Source organism: Scylla paramamosain, chromosome 3 (assembly GCF_035594125.1).
Source record: "Scylla paramamosain isolate STU-SP2022 chromosome 3, ASM3559412v1, whole genome shotgun sequence".
Classification (NCBI taxonomy): domain Eukaryota; kingdom Metazoa; phylum Arthropoda; class Malacostraca; order Decapoda; family Portunidae; genus Scylla; species Scylla paramamosain.
This window is the reverse complement of record NC_087153.1, coordinates 2064566-2087500: the sequence shown is the minus strand read 5'-3', so window position 1 is coordinate 2087500 and position 22935 is coordinate 2064566. Positions and strand designations below refer to the sequence as shown.

Genomic DNA, 22935 nt, shown 5'->3' with positions numbered 1-22935 from the left:
TAGTAGTGGTGGTGGTGGTGGTGGTGGTAGTAAGTGATAGTAGTAGACGAGATAGGAAATTTCCGCTCTAGAAACCGAATTACACACACACACACACACACACACACACACACACACACACACACACACACACACGCGCAAGCCGGTACACGCTGGTACACACACACACACACACGCCCGCGCTGACCACATCTTAATACGACACTGCCCGCGTGCCGCCTCTCTCCTGCACCACCACCACCACCACCACCACCACCATCACCATCACCGCACCGGGGAGAAGGGAGGAGGGGCATGTAGGAGGAGGAGGGGGAGGGAGGAACTGGAGGAGAAAGGAGGGATGGGCGCAGCAGTAAGAGGACGAAGAAGAAGAGGAGGAAGTGAAGGGAGATGATGGTGGAGGATGTGTAAGAGGAGGCTAGACATAGGAGGAAGAAGAGGAGGAGGAGGAGAATGACTAGGAAACCTCTCCTTCTCTTTCCTTTTAATTCTGAATTCTAAGGAGACTAACATTTTCCTTCTCGTTCTCTTCCTTAGAAACACACAAGACTAAAATATTGCCAGTTTTCATGCCGACCACAATTATATCTCACTCAAGTCCTACTGCGTGTCGCTTCCTGACGTTGCTTCTGGCTGTCTATAGCACAGGATGGGAGAAACGTTGAATTTATCTGTTTCCTTTAAATGTTCCTTTCGTTTCTCCACGCTGGATGATATTTCTTCCTTTCCTGTTGGTCTTGGGTTGAGTTGGGTGAAGCATGGGGTTGATGGGTTGGTGGGGAGGAGCCTTCCTGTATGCTTACTTATTTCTCTCACTGTATATTGTTTATTCTCAAAGGTCTACTGCTGTTTGTTCTTCGTTTGTCTTTCTTTATGATGCTTATTCCTCTTACTCACTTATCCTTCCCGTTCTTTGTTTCTCTCTCTCTTTTTTTTTTTTTCCTCCCACGTAGCATCCTTCCCCTCTCTTCCTTTCTCTTGCCCCTCTCTTCCCCTCCCCTATGAGATAAGCCCTTTTTCCGCACTCTTTCCTCCCCTCTCTCACCCATTTTTCCTCTTATTCTTCCCTAAGCCCCTCGTTCCTCCAAATCCTCTTCCTGTTACTCTTTCACATTAAGCCTCTCTCTCTCTCTCTCTCTCTCTCTCTCTCTCTCTCTCTCTCTCTCTCTCTCTCTCTCTCTCTCTCTCTCTCTCTCTCTGCATGATGTCAGCGGACAAGCGAGGACAGTGAGAGAAAATAATCGTGAAGAGGAGGAGGAGGAGGAGGAGGAAATAACAATCATTATAAGGAAGTGTTTAAAAGCATATGAGGAGGAGGAAGAGGAGGAAGAGGAGGAGGAGGAGGAGGAGGAGGAGGACGGGGAAAAGTTGTATTGTGTGGTAGGGGACGAGGAAGTGGTGAGGGAGAGAGTGGAATGGAGAGGGAGATGGGGAGAAAGAATAGGAGGGGGAAAAGTGGATAGGAGGGGAGACGAATGGGGAGGGGAGGAGTCATGGAGAAGGGAGACTAGTAGTGCACAAAAGAAGAAGGAGGAGGAGGAGGAGGAGGAGATAGGAATATGGGGAGATAATTAGTTTCCTCACACAACAATGAAGAGAAAGAGAGAGAGAAAAAAATCCACCACCACCACCACCACCACCATAGTCAAAAGGTAAAACAGGTCTAACTGGGGGGAGAGGTGGAGGTCAGAGGTCAATCTGAAGGGGGGAGTGTCAGGGGCGGCTACTACTGAAAGGAAAAGGAGGGAGGGGAGAGGGGTGATGAGAGGGAGAGAGGGAGAGGGGGAGGAGGTAAGACGAGTACTGGAAGAATGTGAATGAGGGAAGAAGGAACGAAGGGAGGAAAGAAAGAGAGAGAGAGAGAGAGAGAGAGAGAGAGAGAGAGAGAGAGAGAGAGAGAGAGAGAGAGAGAGAGAGAGAGAGAGAGAGAGAGAGGAAGGGGAGGAAAGGAGAGGTGGAAGGAAAGAGAGAGAGAGACAGAGAGAGAGAGAGAAGGAGGAATGAATGAGGTAATACAGAGGTAACAAATGCGCAAGGGAGAGGAAAAGAGAGAGAGAGAGAGAGAGAGAGAGAGAGAGAGAGAGAGAGAGAGAGAGAGAGAGAGAGAGAGAGAGAGAGAGAGAGAGAGAGAGAGAGAGAGAGAGGAATAAATGAGGGACTGAGGAAAGGAAAGAAGAGGAACAAAAGATAAAAGAAAAGTAGTCAAGGAAGAATGAATGAGGGAGAGACACGAAAGGAAGGAGAGAAAGATGAAAAAATATTGATAAAAGGAAGATGGGAAGAGGGGATAGAAGTAAAGAGACTACAATAAATGAAGAAGAGAGGCAACGGAAGGAAAACGGAGAAGGGAGAAAGGGAGAAGGATTGGAGTAGGGAGAGGGGAGAGGGGAGGGGAGAGGATGAAGGGAAGGGCAGTTGCTCATTTAACGGTATCGGCAAAACGCGCAGAGTCTTAGCCCAGTGCATGCGCAGTTTGAAGATGGAGGTGTGTTGCGCTCTCTCTCTCTCTCTCTCTCTCTCTCTCTCTCTCTCTCTCTCTCTCTCTCTCTCTCTCTCTCTCTCTCTCTCTCTCTCTCGCTAATATATAACTTTCCAAAACTAATTTCAAGAGATAACATCAAACAGTTTCTTCATTCATACACACACACACACACACACACACACACACACACACACACACACACACAAGTGACACACATGTATTTTTTTTTCTTTTTCTTTTAACTACACCAATAAATTTCGCTGTGACTACATACATACATACATACATACATACATACATACATACATAGTACATACATACATACATACATACATACACAATGTCCCTCTTTTCCCATGAGACGCGTAGGGAGGGAGGAACGAAGGGAGAGAGAGAGAGAGAGAGAGAGAGAGAGAGAGAGAGAGAGAGAGAGAGAGAGAGAGAGAGAGAGAGAGAGAAGGGAGAGTGGGCGTGATGGAGGTGAGAAAGTTGAATCTCTCTCTCTCTCTCTCTCTCTCTCTCTCTCTCTCTCTCTCTCTCTCTCTCTCTCTCTCTCACCTACACATATTACTGCCTTCCTTCCTCTCTCCCTCCCTCCTCCCTCCCCCTACGTACCATTACATGCAATTTCTTCCCTCTCCCATCTCCCCATTTCTCCCTTCCCTCCTCAATTCCTTATTCTTCTTCCTCTCCCCAGCCCCTTCCTCCTCTCCACTATCCTTTTCCATATTATTAGTTTTTCCTAAGTTATGGCTGGCCTCTTCTTTCCTCTTCTTCCTCCTCCTCCTCTTCCTCTCCCATTTGTAGCAGTAGTAGTAGTAGTAGTAGTAGTAGTAGTAGTTTAAGCATCAAAAGACGAACAGGTTTTTTTTTTCCAGGTCAATTCGCTACTTTTTCCTTCCTCGTAGTATTAGTATTTGAGTTAGTGGTGGTAGTGGAGGCACAGGGCAACTTACAGTAAATGTTTCACTTTCTAATGCGTTCACCTTTTTATCATCCTGTCGGAGTGGTGGCAGTAGCAGAGGTAGTAGTAGTAGTGGTGGTGGTGGTGGTGGTGGTGGTGGTGGTGGTAGTAGCAGCAACAAAGGCAGTAGCAATAGAACCATCAATATCTCATCAATTTTTCATCGTGTAATCCTTTCACTTCTTTCCTTCGCTTTGTACCCTCCTCTCTTTCTTTATTTCTCCCCCCACCACCCTCCCATCTCCCTCCTCCTCCTCCTCCCTCCCTCCCTCCCTTCCCCTCTAAAGAAACACAGCCACCCTTCCCCTTCCCCAGGCATTCCTTAGTGAAAGTACGTACCACTACATGACAACTTAGTAACACTCCAACACACACACACACACACACACACACAGTAAAAGTACTACTCACCATACTTACGTACATACATACATACATACATACATAGAAGGCAGGGTGAATGTAACTTTGTACTGTGAACTGATTACGTTATGTTGCTGTTGTTTGTTGTTTGTTGCTGTTGTTGTTGTTGTTGTTGACGTTATCGTAATTAAAGTTGTTGATGTTGATGTTGTTGTTAGGTTATAATTCAACTTTTTTTCCTTTATTATTATTACCACTAACTCCACATAAACACCACCACTAACAACACCACCTCTGCCCTAACCCTCACCTTCCTACACCACACACCACCACAACCACCACCACACATCACCACAACCACCACCACACACACCACCATCACCCATAAAGTCCCCACAACACCACTCCCCTTCACCCCCATCACCCCATCCACAACACCAACCCACACACCACACCATACATCCACCTTCACCCTTTCCTCCCCCCAAACCATACGAACTTCCCAATCACCACCTTCCACCCCTCCACCCCTCCACCCGGTATCTGCAGCACCACACAGGTTGATCCCGCCATCATATCCCTCTTACCCCCGCCCCTCCCCCCACCTTGGCGCCCTCACCTGCCCGTCCACTACATGAAGGCCACTTTAGTCCACACATCACCGGTGCCTCGTAAGTTCACCTGCCAATAAGTGATCAATACATTTTGGTGTGAGAGTAAACCACCTATAAGAGGAGGAGGAGGAGGAGGAGGAGGAGGAGGAGGAGGAGGAGGAGGAGGAGGAGGAGGAGGAGGAGGAGGAGGAGCAGTGGGAGGAACGTAGGAGTAGCAGAAAAAGGAAGAAAAGAAGGAGGAGGAGGAGGAGGGAAATGACCGAACGGTAAAACATGAGAGAGAGAGAGAGAGAGAGAGAGAGAGAGAGAGAGAGAGAGAGAGAGAGAGAGAGAGAGAGAGAGAGAGAGAGAGAGAGAGAGAGAGAACCAACCACCAAAACGGACTGAAAGAGGAACAGGAGAGGAGAGGAGAGGAGAGGAGAGGAGAGGAGAGGAGAGGAAGAGTAACATGGCAGGCTGGCTGGTGGGAGGGAGGGAGGGGAGAGAGGGAAGAAAATTGAGCAAAGGAAGGAGGGAAGGAGGGAGGGAAGGGTGAAGGAGAGCCACCAGGGGTCACGTGATCGAGGTCATCGCCAATGCAAATGGAATGAGGTCAGGCGCGAGAGAGAGAGAGAGAGAGAGAGAGAGAGAGAGAGAGAGAGAGAGAGAGAGAGAGAGAGAGAGAGAGAGAGAGAGAGAGAGAGAGAGAGAGAGAGAGAGAGAGAGAGAGAGGGAGCGTAAGAGGAAGAGAGGAACAGACAGAGGGAAAGTGGGGATGGAAAACAGGGAAACACGAGAGAGAGAGAGAGAGAGAGAGAGAGAGAGAGAGAGAGAGAGAGAGAGAGAGAGAGAGAGAGAGAGAGAGAGAGAGAGAGAGAGAGCTTGTGTGTCTTACTGCATAGGAGGAAGGAAATTAATGGAGGAAAGGGGAGGAAAGATATGAAGAAATCGTAAGGTATAAGGGAAAGAAACACGAAGGAAGGAAAGAAACGATATAGGAGGAGGAGGAGGAGGAGGAGGAGGAGGAGGAGGAGGAGGAGGAGGAGGAGGAGGAGGAGGAGGAGGAGGGCATTCTTGCGTCAGTTCTGGGGCAACCATATACAGCAACATCTCCTCCTCCTCCTCCTCTTCCTCCTCCTCCTCTTCCTAGCTTTCTCTCAATTTCCTTTTACCCTTTTTTTTTCAGTGATTACATTCCAAGAGCCACTACTTTCCTCTCTTATTGCTTTCTTTCTAATATTTCTGCATCTTTCCTCTTCCTCCTCTTCCTCCATTCAACTTTACTGGTCGCCTTATTCCCGCCTCAGTTTTCATTCTTTCCTCTTAAAAGTTGTCCGTGTCCTCGTTTTCTTTGCAAGCTCACTGTTCTCTTCTAACTGGTGGAGAGGTGGGAGTCGCAGGTGAGTGGATGGGGTGGTTCGGGAGGAGCCTTGTTCATCTTCATCCTATTCTTCCACAGACGTAGTTATGCAGTAGTAGTAGTAGTAGTAGTAGTAGTAGTAGTAGTAGTAGTAGTAGTAGTAGTAGTAGTAGTAGTAGTAGTAGTAGTAGTAGCAGTAGTAAACAGCTGGTAATTCAGTGGTTCAGTCTAGACAGTTTTTCCATAAATCAAAAAAAAAAAAGGATCTCCGGATATTTGATTTTTTTTCGAATGTAATCCTTTGTAATCCTCCTCCTCCTCCTCCTCCTCCTCCTCCTCCTCCTCCTCCTCTTCCTCTTCCTCCTCCTCCTTCCCTCTATCCTTCGAATTGCTCAACTCAAGTTCCCAGTTCTATTCAAGAAGAGGAGAATGAAAAACATCTCAAAGGTGGAGAGAGGCATGCTGGGAGGAGGAGGAGGAGGAGGAGGAGGAGGAGGAGGAGGAGGAGGAGGAGGAGGAGGAGGAGGAGGAGGAGGAGGAGGAATGGTGAGGGAAATGAGAGGAGATTTTATTGTCTGACAGGGAAGGGGAGGTGAAGGGGGGGGTGACGGGAGAGTAAAAGGAAATGTGGGAGGGAGGTGAGGGAGAGATGAAAGAATTGGACAGCAGAGAGAGAGAGAGAGAGAGAGAGAGAGAGAGAGAGAGAGAGAGAGAGAGAGAGAGAGAGAGAGAGAGAGAGAGAGAGAGAGAGAGAGAGAGAGAGAGAGAGAGAGAGGTGTGGAGAGATGAGGAATGAGGAAGGGGAATATAACGAGGGAGGGAGAAGGAAGATGATGATGATGAGGAGGAGGAGATGACGGAAAAGGAACTGGGTGGAGGGGAAGAGGAGGAGGGGGAGAAGGAGGAGGAGGAGGAGGAGGAGGAGGAGGAGGAGGAGGAGGAAAAGCAGGAGGAGGAAAAGTTATATGGTAAAACATTACGATATTTTCTTTCTCGATACAACAAAAAGAAAATAAAGAGAAAAACGAGCAGGAGAAGCAGCAGCAGCAGGAGGAGGAGGAGGAGGAGGAGGAGGAGGAGGAGGAGGAGGAGGAGGAGGAGGAGGAGGAGGAAAAACGAAAAGATATTTCTGGTCGGGTCCAAACTGCTTCAGATATCTTCCTCCTCCTCCTCCTCCTTCTCCTCCTCCTCCTCCTTCTCCTCCTCCTTCTCCTTCTCCTAAACTTTCTTTTTCATATTTCGTTTCCTCCAACCTGCTTGCCATCACGAACGAGAGAGAGAGAGAGAGAGAGAGAGAGAGAGAGAGAGAGAGAGAGAGAGAGAGAGAGAGAGAGAGAGAGAGAGAGAGAGAGCAATACACACAATTTATGGCGGTATATAACTCAAACGGCGATTTCGGTAATGAATATTTAAATCTTCCTCTCTTAATAAAGGTGATGATGATGATGATAATGGTGGTGATGGTGGTGGAAGTAGTAGTAGTAGTAGTAGTAGTAGTATTTAATGTAGGAGGGACACTGGCCAAGGGTAACAAAAATCCAATAATAAAAAAAAAAAAAGTGACAGGACAGAACCCTGAGGAACACCACTGTTAATAGATTTAGGAGAAGAACAGTGACCGTCTACCACAGCAGCAATAGAAAGGTCGGAAAGGAAACTTGAGAGATGAAGTTACAGAGAGAAGGATAGAAGCCGTAGGAGGGTAGTTTGGAAATCAAAGCTTTGTGCCAGACTCTATCAAAAGCTTTTGATATGTCGAAGGCAAAAGATCACCAGTAGAATAGCCTTGACGGAACCCATACTGGCGATCACATAGAAGGTTGTGAAGTGATAGATGTTTAAGAATCTTCCTGTTGAGGATAGATTAAAAAACTTTAGAGAGGCAGGAAATTAAAGTAATAGAACGGTAGTTTGAGGGATGAGAACGGTCATTCTTTTTTAGGAACAGGCTGAATGAAGGCAAACTTCCAGCAAGAAGGAAAGCTAGTTGCTAATAGACAGAGTTGAAAGAGTTTGATTAGGCAAGGTGCAAGCACGGAGGCGCAGTTTCGGAGAACAATAGGAGGGACCCCATCAGGTACATAAGCCTTCCGAGGGTTTAGGCCAGCGAGGGCATGGAAAACATTACTGCGAAGAACTTTAATAGGTAGCATGAAGTAGTCAGACGGTGGAGAAGAGGGAGTGACAAGCCCTGAATCATCCAAGGTAGAGTTTTTAGCAAAGAGTTCAGCTTTAGAGATAGATGTGATAGCAGTGGTGTCATCTGGTTGAAAGAAAGGAGGGAAAGAAGAAGGAAGCAAAGTTATTGGACATATTTTTGGCTAGATGCCAGAAGTCACGAGGGGAATTAGATCTTGAAAGATTGACATTTTCTATTAATGAAGGAGTTTTGGCTAGTTGGAAAACAGAATGGGCATGGTTCCGGGCAGAAATATAAAGCGCATGAGATTCTGGTGATGGAAGGCTCAAGTACCAAGTTGTGGGCCACCTCTCTATCATGTATAGCACGAGAACAGGCTATGTTAAACCAAGGTTTGGAAGGTTTAGGTCGAGAAAAAGAGTGAGGAATGTACGCTCCCTTGCCAGACACGATCACCTCTGTTATGCACTCGGCACACAGAGACGGGTCTCTGACACGAAAGCAGTAGTCATTCCAAGGAAAGTCAGCAAAATACCTCCTTAGGTTTCCCTAACTAGCAGAAGTAAAACGCCTGAGGCACCTCCACTTAGGGGATCCTGAGGAGGGATTGGAGCGATAGGACAAGATACAGATGTGAGATTGTGTCGAAGGAGCTCAAAGGAGAAGACAAGGTAATAACATAAGCAGAAGGATTAGAGGTTAGGAAAACGTCAAGAATATTGGGGCGTATCTCCAAGACGATCAGGAATAAGTAGTAGTAGTAGTAGTAGTAGTAGTAGTAGTAGTAGTAGTAGTAGTAGTAGTAGTAGTAGTAATAATATGAAGAAGAAGAAGAAGAAGAAGAAGAAGAAGAAGAAGAAGAAGAAGAAGAAGAAGAAGAAGAAGAAGAAGAAGAAGAAGAAGAAGAAGAAGAAGAAGAAGAAGAAGAAGAAGAAGAAGAAGAAAATGATTATTATCATTATTATCATTGTTTTTGTTGTTTTGTTGTTGTTGTTGTTGTTGTTGTTGTTGTTGTTGTTATGCCTAGTATTAGAAGTAACAGTATAGTAGTTGTTTTATTTATCATATATTGTCATTGAGGCTTTAGAGATGATGTGAATGAATTAAATTGTGAAACTAACAAAACATGAACAGAACACACACACACACACACACACACACACACACACACACACACACACACACACACACACACACTCAAAAGAATGTAAACGGAAATAGATGGAGAGATGGGTAGATAGACAGATTGATATGTCGATAGATATATAGATAGATGGGTAGGAAGATAAATAGACAGGTAGATAAACAGATAGACAGAGAGACAGACGGAAAGAGAACAGAAATACATGTGCATAAAATACATATATACATACATACATACATACATACATACATACATACATACATACACAGACACACGTAAATAGAGAGGTGGACAAATAAATGGAGAGACGCATCAAATACAGACTGATGAATATGGAAATTGACAGGAGGAAAAAATAAACTGAAATATGAAAAGAAAAATATGGAGAGAAAAAAGAAAATGAAAGAGGAAAAGAAGGAAGGCGATAAAGAGAAATTGAAACCATCCAAACTGAGGGAAGGGAGGAAGGAAAAGAGAAGACAACACAGAAAAAAAAGAAAATTCAATTAAAACAACAAACCGGAAAGGAAGGGAGGAAATAATACACGAATTAAGGAAGGAAAGAAAAAAAAATGGAAGAAAAAAAAGAGGAAGAGAGGAAAACTTGAGAAGATGTGTTGGAAAGCGTCTACGAGCTTGTTTAAAAGAGGAAGAGGAGCAAGAGGAAGATGAAGAGGAGGAAGAGGAAGAGGAGGAGGAGGAGGAGGAGGAGGAGGAGGAGGAGGAGGAGGAGGAGGAGGAGGAGGAGGAGGAGGAGGATGCATTGCTTAATATGCATAACATGTGCTTCCACGATATTCACCTCCTCTTCCTCTTCCTCTTTCCCTGTTTGCTTCCTATATTTACCCTCTCTCTCTCTCTCTCTCTCTCTCTCTCTCTCTCTCTCTCTCTCTCTCTCTCTCTCTCTCTCTTACCTATTTATCTTTTTCTATTGGAAATCTCAACTTTTCTATTTCTCTTATTTTTCTTCTTCCTCCTCCTTTTCCTTTCATTCCTCAAAATCCTTAATCAACGCTAGACTCCCCACCGAAAGATTAAAGAGAGAGAGAGAGAGAGAGAGAGAGAGAGAGAGAGAGAGAGAGAGAGAGAGAGAGAGAGAGAGAGAGAGAGAGAGAGAGAGAGAGAGAGAGAGAGAGAGAGAGATTAACAATTAAATCAGTGGGGTTGTGCTGCATCTGACTATCGATTCTCTCTCTCTCTCTCTCTCTCTCTCTCTCTCTCTCTCTCTCTCTCTCTCTCTCTCTCTCTCTCTCTCCACTACCTTCCTCTTCCTTAACCTGCGTCTTTCCAATAGAGCGGATGATGGTGGAGGAAAGTGATGGGGATGGAGGAGGAGGAGGAGGAGGAGGAGGAGGAGGAGGAGGAGGAGGAGGAGGAGGAGGAGGAGGAGGAGGAGTAAAGGAAGGATTGGGAGGGATTTGTAAAGACGGTGGAAGATAGATGGAGATTGGCTATTGCTGGTCGGGGGAGGAGGGAGGAGAGGTGGGGAGGGGAAGAGGAAGGGGAAAGGGGTAAGTTTATTGGAGAGGTGAGGTGTGGGGAGGATTGGGGATTAGAAAGGTGAAGTAAAGGAGTACCTAACTATACCTGTGTGTGTGTGTGTGTGTGTGTGTGTGTGTGTGTGTGTGTGTGTGTGTGTGTGTGTGTGTGTGTGTGTGTGTGTGTGTGTGTGTGTGTGTGTGTGTGTGTGGATAATTGGAAAAGCTGTCACGTTTAGTATAAATGTTTACACACTCCCACACACACACACACACACACACACACACACACACACACACACACACTTCACCTAGCAACTAGTCCACTCGTCTCTCTCTCTCTCTCTCTCTCTCTCTCTCTCTCTCTCTCTCTCTCTCTCTCTCTCTCTCTCTCTCTCTCTCTCTCTCTCTCTCTCTCCTCTCCTTATCTTTCTGTCTCCCATTACGTTTAAAAATACATCACTTCTTCGGGCACGTGGACGCAGAGAGAGAGAGAGAGAGAGAGAGAGAGAGAGAGAGAGAGAGAGAGAGAGAGAGAGAGAGAGAGAGAGAGAGAGAGAGAGAGAGAGAGAGAGAGAGAGAGAGAGAGAGAGAGAGTTTCCAGGGTCCGAATGCAGCTTTAAGTGGGTTGGGAACTGCCTTGCTTGGGGAAACATCGGATGAGGGGAGTGAGGGGGAGGGAGAGGAGAGAGAGGAGGGAAGAGGGGGAGGAAAGAAAAGGGGATAGAGACAAGGAAGGAGAGAGAGAGAGAGAGAGAGAGAGAGAGAGAGAGAGAGAGAGAGAGAGAGAGAGAGAGAGAGAGAGAGAGAGAGAGAGAGAGAGAGAGAGAGAGAGAGAGAGAGAGAGAGAGAGAGAGAGAGAGAGAGAGGACACGTGACCGCCTGTTGCTGGCATGGAGGGGAAAGCACTGAGTGAGGGGAGAGAAAGAGAGAGAGAGAGGGAGAGAGAGGGAGAGAGAGAGAGGGGAGGGAGAAGGTAAATCCTGACATTTCGGTGGGGGGATTAATATGTGATGCGTTTTTCGTGGGGAGGAGAGTGGGGAGGAAGAGTAAGGGAGAGAGGATGATGTGAGGGGAAATGAGACGGGAAAAGTAGAGGAGAGAGAAAGAGATTTCCCCAACTTTTAGACTGTGCTGTCCTCTTGTGATGGAAAGGAGATAAGGGAAGATGGAAAAATGGAAGGAAGATGACGTGGAGAAAGAAGGAAGGAGAGGAAAAGTGGGAAAAAGAAGGAAGAGCAGAGAGAGAGAGAGAGAGAGAGGGAAATTGGAAAAGAGAAGATGAGGAAAAGAGGAAAGGAAGAAGAGACATGCATTGCAGAAAAGAGGAAAGAGAGAAAACGGCGGGAAAGGAGAGGAAGATGAGGAAGAGAAGGAAGGAAGAAGAGAGTACGTGTGTTGCAGAGAAGAGGAGAGATTGGAAAGATGAGAAAAAAGAGGGGAGGATGAGGAAGAGAAGAAAGGAAGAACTGTAGGTTAGCGGAGGAAAGATGATGGGAGGTTGAAAAAGAGAATGAAGGGAGGAGAAGAGACATGTGTTGAAGAGAGAAGATGAGAAGAGAAGGAAGAGAAGGAGAGAAGGGACGTTGCAGAGGAGAGAAGAAGTGAAAATAAAGAAGAGAAAGAAGGAAGGAGAGGTGACGTGCGTTGCAGAGGAGAGGAGGTGCATTGGAGAGGGAAGGGAGGAAGGGAGGAGGGAATGGGAAAGGGTTGGGGAGCGACTGGGGATGCAAGGGTGAAGGGATTTAAGAGGAGGGAAAGGATGGACACTGAAGCCTTCTGTTGGTGGTGGTGGTGGTGGTGGTGGTGATGGTGATATGATGTTAATTGTGGTGGTGATGTCTTTTGGTGGCAGTTATAGTGGTTATTGTTGGTGTTGGTGGTAGTAATGGTGCTAGTGGTGATATTGGTGAGAGTGATGGTGGTGGTAGTGGTGGTGGTGGTAAGAAACACAACCTAACTTAAACTAACCTAACCTAACCGAACCTAACCCAACTTAACCTAACACAGCCTAACCTAACCTAACCTAACCTAACCCAACTTAACCTAACACAGCCTAACCTAACTTAAACTAACCCAACCCAACCTAACGCAGCCTAACCTAACCTAACCTAACCTAACTTAACCTAACCTAACCTAACGTAACCTAACCTAATCTAACCTAAACAAGAACAAACCGCAGCATCACACCTGTTGGCCCTTACAAGGCTCTTAGTGTGGAGATAAGCTACACAATCTAATCTGAAGTAAATAGCGTAGGATAGTAAGGAAGAAGGCTTCTCCCCACCCAACGCTCCCTTTAGCAATGAATACATGAAGAAAGTGTGGAGGAGGAGAAGAAGGAGAAGGTGGAGGTTGTGGAAGGGGAGGAAGCGAAGATGAGGTACATTATGAAGAGGGAAGAGGTAGTAAAGGAAACAGGGAGGAGGAGGAGGAGGAGGAGGAGGAGGAGGAGGAGGAGGAGGAGGAGGAGGAGGAGGAGGAGGAGGAGGAGGAGGAGGAGGAGGAGTCAGTAATATTACCTGGACATTACTTTTTTGTTTGGGGAGGAAGGGAGGGGAGCGAGTGTTAATGAAGAGAGAGAGAGAGAGAGAGAGAGAGAGAGAGAGAGAGAGAGAGAGAGAGAGAGAGAGAGAGAGAGAGAGAGAGAGAGAGAGAGAGAGAGAGAGAGAGAGAGAGAGAGAGAGAGAGACTTTACACTATCCATGCTCCTCCAGTGCCTCCTCTCCCTATCTCCCACTATCCATGCTCCTCCAGTGCCTCCTCTCCCTATCTCCCACCTCCTCCTCCTCCTCTTTACTCCCTTCACTAAACTCCCCATAACCTTCCCCTCCCCCAGCCTTCTTTCCGTCCTCCTCCCCTTCTTTTCACCATCACGTATTTCCTCCTTCTATTCTCTCCCTTTTTTCTAATTTCTATCCTCTTCCTTCTTTCTTCCCAATTCCTCATTTTTCATTCCTTCCCATCTTCTGATTCCCTCTTTCCATATCGTTCCTCTTCACTACCTCTCCTCTCGTAACTCGTATCTTTTTCCTCTTTCTTTTCTTCCTCCTCTTCCTCTTCCTCCTCTCCCTCTTCCTCTTCCTCCTCCTCTTCGCTGATAAGGTGTAGGCAACAAGGATAATGAAGGAGACAGCTCGTGTTTCCCACTAAAGGTGAGACTCAAGGTGGAGGAGGAGGTGGAGGTGGAGGTGGAGGTGGAGGTGGTGGTAAGGTAATAATAATAGCAAAGTACATAATGAAGTCAGTCAGTCACGGGAAGGGAACGAAGATGATGGTGATGATAAAGATGGTGGTGATGGTGGCGGTGATGGTGATGATGATGATGATGGTGATGGTGATGGTGAAAGTGATTTGTTTTGTTTTGTTTTCTTTTCTTTTCTTTTTCTACGTGTAATTTATTTTTCAGATTCTTTATATTTTTGCACTTTTTTTTCCCCCAACTTGTAATCGTTTGTTTCCAGTTGCGTGTTTTTATTTATTTTATTTATTTTTATTTTTTTTTCCCCATCGTTGTTTCTCGTTTTTTTTTTTTTTCTTCTGTTATTTTTTTTAGGTAATTTTTTTCCAGGTTCAATTATTCGTTCCTGTGTCTGCCAACTCTTTCCAGTTACATTTTTTTCCTACTTCTTTTTTTTTTTTTTTTTACATTTGTTGCTATTTCTTTTTTACTTTTTCCCTTTTTTTTATATTTTTTTACTCTTAAGTGTTGGTGAATTTTCCAGTTTCCTTTCCTTATTTGTGCAGTTTTCCACATTTTTTTTTTTTAAGATTTGACTATTTTTCTTACCTTTTTTTTTTCCGTTATTGTGATTTTATCCCCAAACATTTTTTTCCGACTTATCCTTTTCTATCTATATACATATTGGTCGTCTTTCTCTACCATTTCCTTTATTTCTCACTTTGTAATTTTCCCTGTTGCTTTTTTTTCCCTTTTCTCGTGTCATTACTTTTTTTCCTGCTGCTTTTTTTCCAGCTATTCAAGTTTTTTTTTTCTTTTTTTGTTTTTCAGCTGTGCATTGTATTTTTTTCCCATCGTCAATAGCTTTTTTCCTTCTTTATTACTTTTTCCCCAGTTGTTTCTCGCTGTCCTTCCTTTTTATTAGCGTTTTTTTTTTTCCATGTTTCCCTTTTTTTTTGTGGGTTGGTATGTCTTCCCCTTTCGTTTTACATATACATATTTTTTTTTTTTCCCGATGATATTTACCCGAACAAATAAACTGATAAGGTGACGCGATGGCGGGCAGACTGACAGACGCAGTGACTGACAGGCGGATGGACGGCAACCAGACAAACACATTCTGCCCTTCAACATACATAAAGGAAAGAAAAAAAAATAAATAAAAATAATATAAAAAAATAGAGAAAAAATGAAAAGGCTTGAAAGAAAAAAAAATATTACAGAAAGTATTTTTTTTTATTTTTCTCGTTCATGTATTTTCTTTTATTATTATTATTATTATTATTATTATTATTATTATTATTATTATTATTACTCTTTTTCTCCTATACTCGTATCTGTTTTCTTATTTCTACTTTCTCCGTCATTTATTTGTTTTATTATCATTATTTATTTACGTAACTATCTGTTATTTATCTTTATGTATTTTTTTTATCTTCTACGAATGGAAATATCAAAGTTATTTTCGTTCATTTATTTGAATTATTATCTATTCAAGGTAATTATGTATTTATCTATTGTTTATTTTTCCACTTATTTATTTAGGTTCAGCCCCAAATTACCCTTTACTCCTCTCCCTCTCTTTATTTCCGCCTCTGCCCCTCCCATTCCTTTCCTTCAACTCATTCCGTTCCTCTACCCTTTCTCGTCCCCTCTTCCTCTCTTCCCCTCTTTGCCCCTGTACAAACTTTCCGTGTACCTCATTAGGCCACTCGGCAGGTTAAGCTTCCCTCGGCAACGTAGTGGAAGAAAGTAAATGAACAGACAGATTAACAGATATTTTAGTGAGTGAATGAATGGATGAATAAATTAATGAAAGAATAAGCAAATATAACATGCAACGCAAAAATAAATCGCCGAAAAATGAACAGATAAAAATAAAAACCAACAAAAAAACAATAGCAATAAAAAATAAACATACATACATGAGCACACACACACACACACACACACACACACACACACACACACACACACACACACACACAGCAACACTCACAGGAAGGTCGTTGCTGCCTTGCTGGGATCGTCGTCTCGGGAGAACGACCCCCACCGGCGAGGCAGTGGCTGGTGAGGGGGCGGCGGGTCGTGGTTGTGGTGGTTGTGGTGGTTGTGGTGGACCTCTGGGTGCTCCGGGGGTTCGGTGGAGGCGGTGGGAGTGCCGTCCTTACTCCCCTTCCGTGCCAGGCGTAGAGAGAGAGACTTCTTGAACTTCTGGAACACCCCGCTGCCCTCTGGTGGTGAAGAGAAGGCACGTGTAATGACAGGAGACAAGGAAGGGGTTGTAGTGTTGCGAGCAGACAGGGGTTGTGATGAGAAAAGAAAGGGTTGTAGTGAAAGAAGACAGGGTTGTATTTTGAGAGGAGACAGAGATTGGTGTTCTATGAGTATATAGTATTTTATGAGTCTATAGTATTTGTTTTTTTTTACTATGCATTAATTAATAGACTGAGAATTTAGTTTTTATTATTTAGTTGTTTCATTCTGCATTTTAGTAGTGTATTGAGAAAATTCCTAGTATTGCATGGTTTAATTATGCATTTAAATATTGTATTGGGAATTTATTTGTTTATTTATTTATTTATTTTTGTGTTGCATTGTTTTTAGTGTGCACTTGAGAATGGTAGTGTCGGTTTTAGTATCCAGTGTTTGGACATACTATTTCATATTGCGTACTTTTATTGTAATTTTTATAGTCTGTCAATAAACTACTACTACTACTACTACTTTTGTTACTACTACTACTACTACTACTACTTCTACTACTACTACTATTGAGAGAAGACAGGCGTTGTATCGACAGAAGACAGAGGTTATATTGAGAGAAGAGGTGATGGTTTTATTGGGAAATGGCGCTGTAATAATAGTAGTAATACCGGCCCGTATACTTAAAAACGCCCTGTTCTTTCATCAGACCATAACTACTTTGCGTAACTGTATCTTAATGATTTCCTGTCATTTATGCTACATTGTGTCAGACTATTAATAGCACAGTTTGAAGCATCACTAGTTACGGCGTCTGCTGATTATCCCTTCCTGGAACAGTGTATAGTATTTATAATTATCTAGTTTATTTCGTTTATTTATTTATTTTTTTTAGTTTATCGTTCATTTAGTTTAATTTACTCGTGTTCTTCTTCTTCTGGAACAGACTATAGTGTTAATCATTATCCGATTTATTTCGTTTAGATTTTAGTTCCTCGTTCGTTTAGTTTTAGTTTTATTTATTTTACGGCTATAATGATGCGGGTCCGCGTATTTTGTTCCCTCATTAGGACCATTTTTCTGCCGTCACACAGGTGATTACTCGAGGTCCTGCGGGTGTGTTTTCCCAGTGGTGCTGCAGATCCCTCGTTGAGCTGTCTGTACAGTCATGAATCCATTCCCGTGAGTATTACTTCCACTGATCATACAGATTCCTTGACAGGCTGTCACTGCAATCATGGATACGTTCCCGTGGGTGTTTTATTTTTTTATTCATTTATTTTTTTTATTGGTGATCCAGATTCCTTGTTAAAGTATCACTATAACCATCAGTGGGTTCTCGTGGTTGTTTCTTTTAGTGATGATACAGATTTCTTGTTAACCCTTTGACTGCCACTTGGTACACCTTTCCCTAATTACCAATCACTTTCAGATGTTTTTACTTGCTCTCCATCCACGTCCGATCTTTGAACTGGGAAGAGATTGCAAAATGTATTCTTTTTTTCACCCATAACTTTCCTGCAGATGCTTATAAAGATTATATACATTGCATAATGGTGCTGATAATTGTCTCGTATCAAAGTGAAAGGGTTAAATTATCAATACAACCACCAACAGACTCTCATGAATATTTCTTTGAGTGATGACGATACAGATTTCTTGTTAAACAACCATTATAAACATGAATAGGTTCTCCTGATTGTTTTCCCATAATTGATACAAATTCTTAGTCAAACTACCACTACCATCATGAATACACCCATGCAAACTTAACTAACTTCCACCAGAGCCTGTGCAAGAGATGAGATTATAAAATGCTAAAGAAGTGGAAACAAAATCATATGGTGTTTGATAGGGTTACAAGATCGTTACCGCCTTCAGTGAATAGGAAGGAAGAGAGAAGAGAAGAGAAACGCGGAGAGGCAGCAGAGGAGTGAGGAGCTGAGGGGAAAGAGAGGAAATAGGGAGAATGATTGACTGATGGATTAAATTGAATGCACAACAACAGGGTCATATGTCGCTCTGGAAAATTGAGGAAGAGAGAGCAGAAGGGTAGAGGGGTGAGACAGAGAAAGGAACTGGTGGGGAAGAAAAGTGGGTTAAGGGGAGAGGATGTACGTAAAGGGAGGGAAGTGTAGAAGGGAACGAGGTCGGTAATAGGAGAGGAAGGGGGAAAAAAAAGATAGAGGAGGAAAAGTGTGAACCAAGTGGAAATGAAAGGAAACAAGAGGGAAATAAGAGGAATTGGAGTAGAAGGGTGAAGGTCAAAGGTGGACAAGAGGTTTTAATTAGTGGCAAGTTAGTAATTAAAAGCCATTCTTACAATACGTAGTTGAGTAATGCATAAAAAAGATTATTTCATAGTAAGTTTAGTCGACTTTAATTTAATTGATTTGTTGCAGAGTTAATCGTATATTACGTTACGAAAAATACACTGAAAGAGGATTGGGAATACGAGGAAGAGGAGGGGGAGGAGGAGGAGGAGGAGGAGGAGGAGGAGGAGGAGGAGGAGAAAACTTTATCTCTGAAAGGTCATTGGCTAAAACTGACTCTGACTCTCTCTCTCTCTCTCTCTCTCTCTCTCTCTCTCTCTCTCTCTCTCTCTCTCTCTCTCTCTCTCTCTCTCTCACACAAACTTTTTTTCACCAGCCTTTCATCTCTACAGTAACTCCTACAAATGCATTCACTCCCTCGAACTCGCTAACTAAAACCACCCACTGCCATTATCGCCACCACCACTACCACCGCCCTTTCCTCCCCCTCTCCTGCAACAAAATCCCGAGGGAAGAGCCCCCTGAAGGAAGCCCACCAAGCACTCAGCTACACACGCTAAGGGCTTCCCATATCACGGGCTGCCGGAATATTCAAAGGCACAGGAGATTGGATGAGATTCCTTAGTAACTTGCGTAGGTGTGTGTAAATGTTGAAGTAGGAAAGAAAGAAAAAAAAAAGGAGGAAAAAATTATCTATCCTGTGTATATATATAGAGGATGAATAGAGAGAGAAAAAAATGGAAAAACAAATAAACAAACAAACAAATAAAAATTACCTTCGTGTCTATACGTTGAGGAGGATATATATATATATATATATATATATATATATATATATATATATATATATATATATATATATATATATATATATATATATATAAAAGAAAACACAAATAAAAGGTAACTTTGATGGAATAAAAGATACACTAAATAGGATCTTTAATATTTCAAACTAAATGAGGAAAGACAGGTAGGGAAGAGGGGAGAAAGAAAAAAGAAATAAGACGAGGAAGACGAAGAAAAGATGAAAAGAGGAAAAAAAAGATAAAAGGAAAGGGGAGGAAAGAGGGAAGAGGGGATAAAGAGAACATACCAAAAAAAGATATAGGGAGGAAGAGAAAGGAAACCAAAGGAGGAAGAAAAGTAAAAAAAGAAGATGGATAAAAAAAGACATGAGAGAAAGGAAACACAGTATGAGGGAGGAAAGAGGAAAGAAATGAAAGAAAACATGAAAATAAAAAAAAAAGATAGAAAGAGGAAAAGAGGAAAAGAAAAGGCGATAGAGATAAGACAAAAGAAAAGAGGGGAGAAAGACAACCTTAGTGGAAAAAAAGATGAAAGGGAGACGAAAGAAAACGGAGAGGGAAGAAAGGAAAACCAGGTAAGAAAAGAAAAGAAAAAAAAACGAAAATGATAAACATGAAAAAAAATCAGTGAGGAAAAATGGAAGGAAAGAGAAAAGAGAGAGGAAAGAGGGAAGAGGAAACCGGAGAAGAGAGAGAGAGAAGGAAAAATAAGGAGAGGGTTAAGGTGGGGAATAAGAGAAAAGAACCTCCCCATTCCCTTCCCTTCCCCCTTCCTCCTTCCCCTCACTCGGACACCCTACCAGTAACGGTCTATCTTATGTGTTAATCACCTTCCATCTATCACCCTAATGTATTTTTTGTCTCCTTCTCCCTCCCCTCTCTCCCCTCTCTTCCTAAATCACTAACTCTCCCCTCTCCCCTCCCTTCCCCTCAGCCTGCCTCTCATTATTTTCTCCCACGGCAATTAAAGGAAGGAAAAAAAGGGGTTATATTTCCTTAATCCTTCCCTTCCCCTCCCTCATTTTCTATTTTTTTTTTTTTTTTTTTTTTGCCTTATAGTAAGCTTGTGTCTTTTATTGTCCCCCCTTAATCATCGCCTCCCCCTTCCCCTCCCTGTGTGTGTGTGTGTGTGTGTGTGTGTGCGTGTGTGTATGTGTGTGTTTATGTATTTCAATAATGAGGTAGTATACTTTTTTTCTCTCATTTGTAATCTGTAGTTAGCACACATCTATCGATCTGCCTGTCTGTTTATCTGTTAATCAGTCACCGGTCTGTGTATCTGTCTGTCTGTATATCTGTCTATCTGTCATTTGGTTTGCCTTTTCTGTGTCTGTCTGTCTGTCTGTCTGTCTATCTATCAATTTATCTGTCAGTTGGTTTATCTATCTGTTTATCTGTATGTTGATCTCTGTCTCCATCTGTCAGTCAGTCAATCTGTCTATCTGTTTATCTCTCCACCGATCTTACGGTCACTCTGTCTATCTGTCTTTAACTCTGTCTATCTACCTATATCTATTCACCTAACTATCTAGCCGTCTATCTATCTATCTACCTATCTACTTATTTATCAATCTCTCTATACATACCCGAGGAGGATGCGATGTGCGTGGAGGAGGATGAGGTGGAGGAAGAGGGCATGAGGGGCAGAGAGCTGGGGCCCATCTCATCCACCCCCGCGGCGGGCACCTCCACGCCACGTTCCTCGCAGGACGTAACGGCCAGGCGACACACAGACTGGCTCAGCTTGGCCGCCTCCTGCTCGCTGTACACGTGTGACCAGGGCCTGCTGCTGGGGCACAGGAAGGAAGGGCTTAGTTTGGGTTAGGATAGATATGGGGTCAGACTGAGTTAAGATAGATAGATAGAAAGATAGATAATAAATAAATAAATGAATAAAATAAAGTAAATATATAAATAAATACAGAGAGAGAGAGAGAGAGAGAGAGAGAGAGAGAGAGAGAGAGAGAGAGAGAGAGAGAGAGAGAGAGAGAGAGAGAGAGAGAGAGAGAGAGAGAGAGAGGGACAAGGTTGGAAACGCTACACAATCATTTTCTTCACAACAAAATATAATAATATCATATAACATGTGATATGCGTATTACATTTTTTTTTAGTTCTGGTTTCCATAATACAATCTGGTTTAATATTCATGTTAGCAATATGTAAGGGAGGGAGGGAGGGGAGGTGAAAAAAAAAAAAATGAAAAGAGAATTGCTTGACTATCTCCATTTATGTAAAGTTTTCATTAAATGTTATGAGTTTTCCCCCTTCATTTTGTCGTGTGTAGTTTTCATTACGATTTTGTCTTTATTCTACTACTGAACTATTTATTCACAAGTATTAGTTTCTTTATATTCAGTTTCTTTCAAGTCCCTCATTAACAGTTCCATTTGCTGCACGTCTATTAATGAAAAAAAAGAAAGAAAAGAAAAGAAAACATAATAGCAATATTTCAGAGAGAGAGAGAGAGAGAGAGAGAGAGAGAGAGAGAGAGAGAGAGAGAGAGAGAGAGAGAGAGAGAGAGAGAGAGAGAGAGAGTATACATGATTGTAAACTCACTGATGAAAACAATAACAATAATAAACAAAACAATGACAAGATGTATCAACACAAGGGACGCATTTAATCTACATCTCTCTCTCTCTCTCTCTCTCTCTCTCTCTCTCTCTCTCTCTCTCTCTCTCTCTCTCTCTCTCTCTCTCTCTCTCTCATTTTTTTCCTTCACTGCACAGCTAATTATTATGTTTCACTTTTTTTTTTAATTACCTGCAACAACTAATTATTCTGCACTGACTGAATATACAAACATTTTGCAAATATTTTTTTTTTGTTCTGCCAGCTGAACAGACCTAATTATTTGACCATTTGATATTTCTTGTCCCTGTTTCCTGTCTTTTACATAGATTTATCACTTCCTTATAGAACATACGCTCTACTGATACTATTACTACTACTACTACTACTACTACTACTACTACTACTACTACTACTACTACTACTACCACTTCTACTACTTTTGGTTCTGTTCCTGTTGCTGCTGCTTCTACTATTACTACTACTGCTGCTGCTACTGTTACTACTACTACAATCATCACCATCATCATTATCAGTCCTCATCATCGTAATTATATCTATTATTATTATTATTATTATTATTATTATTATTATTATTATTATTATTACTATCATTATTATTATTATTATTATTATCATTATTATTATTATTATTATTATTAACGGTGGTGGTAGCAGCAGTAGCAGCAGCAGCAGCATAGGCATCAACAACAGCAGCAGAGGAGGCAACAGTAACAGCTGCAGCATTATCTTTACTACTATTATTATTATTATTATTATTAGTAGTAGTAGTAGTAGTGGTAGTAGTAGTAGTAGTAGTAGTAGTAGTAGTAGTAGTAGTAGTAGTAGTAGTTGTTGGTGTTGTTGTAACAACAACAACAACAACTACTACTACTACTACTACTACTACTACTACTACTACAACAGCAACAACAGCACCAACAGCAACAATAATAGCAAGAACTGACGCGGCATACAGTCAGCAGCGGGAGGTCACAGTTACATCAGAGCTCTCGTCTCATTCAGGTCAGTGTCAGCTTTCTCTTCATCACGTCTGTGCTCACGCGTCCGCCGCCTCGTTAATTAATAAGGATGTGTTGCGTTCCTGTGCAGCGAATGACTTGCAACCCCACCGCGTCTCAACAACATATTTATAAAGTTCAACAAAATACCACTGTGTTAATTTTCTTTCTTATTCCTACTTTCTTTTTTTCCCGTCTCTAGAATGGTGAAAGAGGTATTGAGGACACGAATGATAGAAGTAAATAAATAAATAAATACAATATCTGAATGGGTGGTCAAACAGGCAAACAGACGAGTGAATGAGTGGCTGCATAGTTAACAATGACAAAGAAATTTATATACACGA

General features: G+C 42.7%; 1 protein-coding gene across 6 annotated transcripts in view; it reads right to left on the bottom strand.

Moving 5' to 3' along the window:
- LOC135089167 (uncharacterized) overlaps positions 1 to 22935 on the bottom strand; it is a 203134-nt gene that overhangs the window by 99281 nt on the left and 80918 nt on the right. For 5 of the 6 annotated variants that reach the window (XM_063984470.1, XM_063984509.1, XM_063984491.1 and 2 more), the window contains exons 5-6: positions 20579 to 20781; positions 15705 to 15939 (exon numbers count right to left, since the gene is read on the bottom strand). In XM_063984470.1, coding sequence (XP_063840540.1) covers positions 15705 to 15939; positions 20579 to 20781 — 438 coding nt within the window. The remainder of the gene's footprint in view (positions 1 to 15704; positions 15940 to 20578; positions 20782 to 22935) is intronic. The other variant, XM_063984477.1, reaches the window with a different exon arrangement.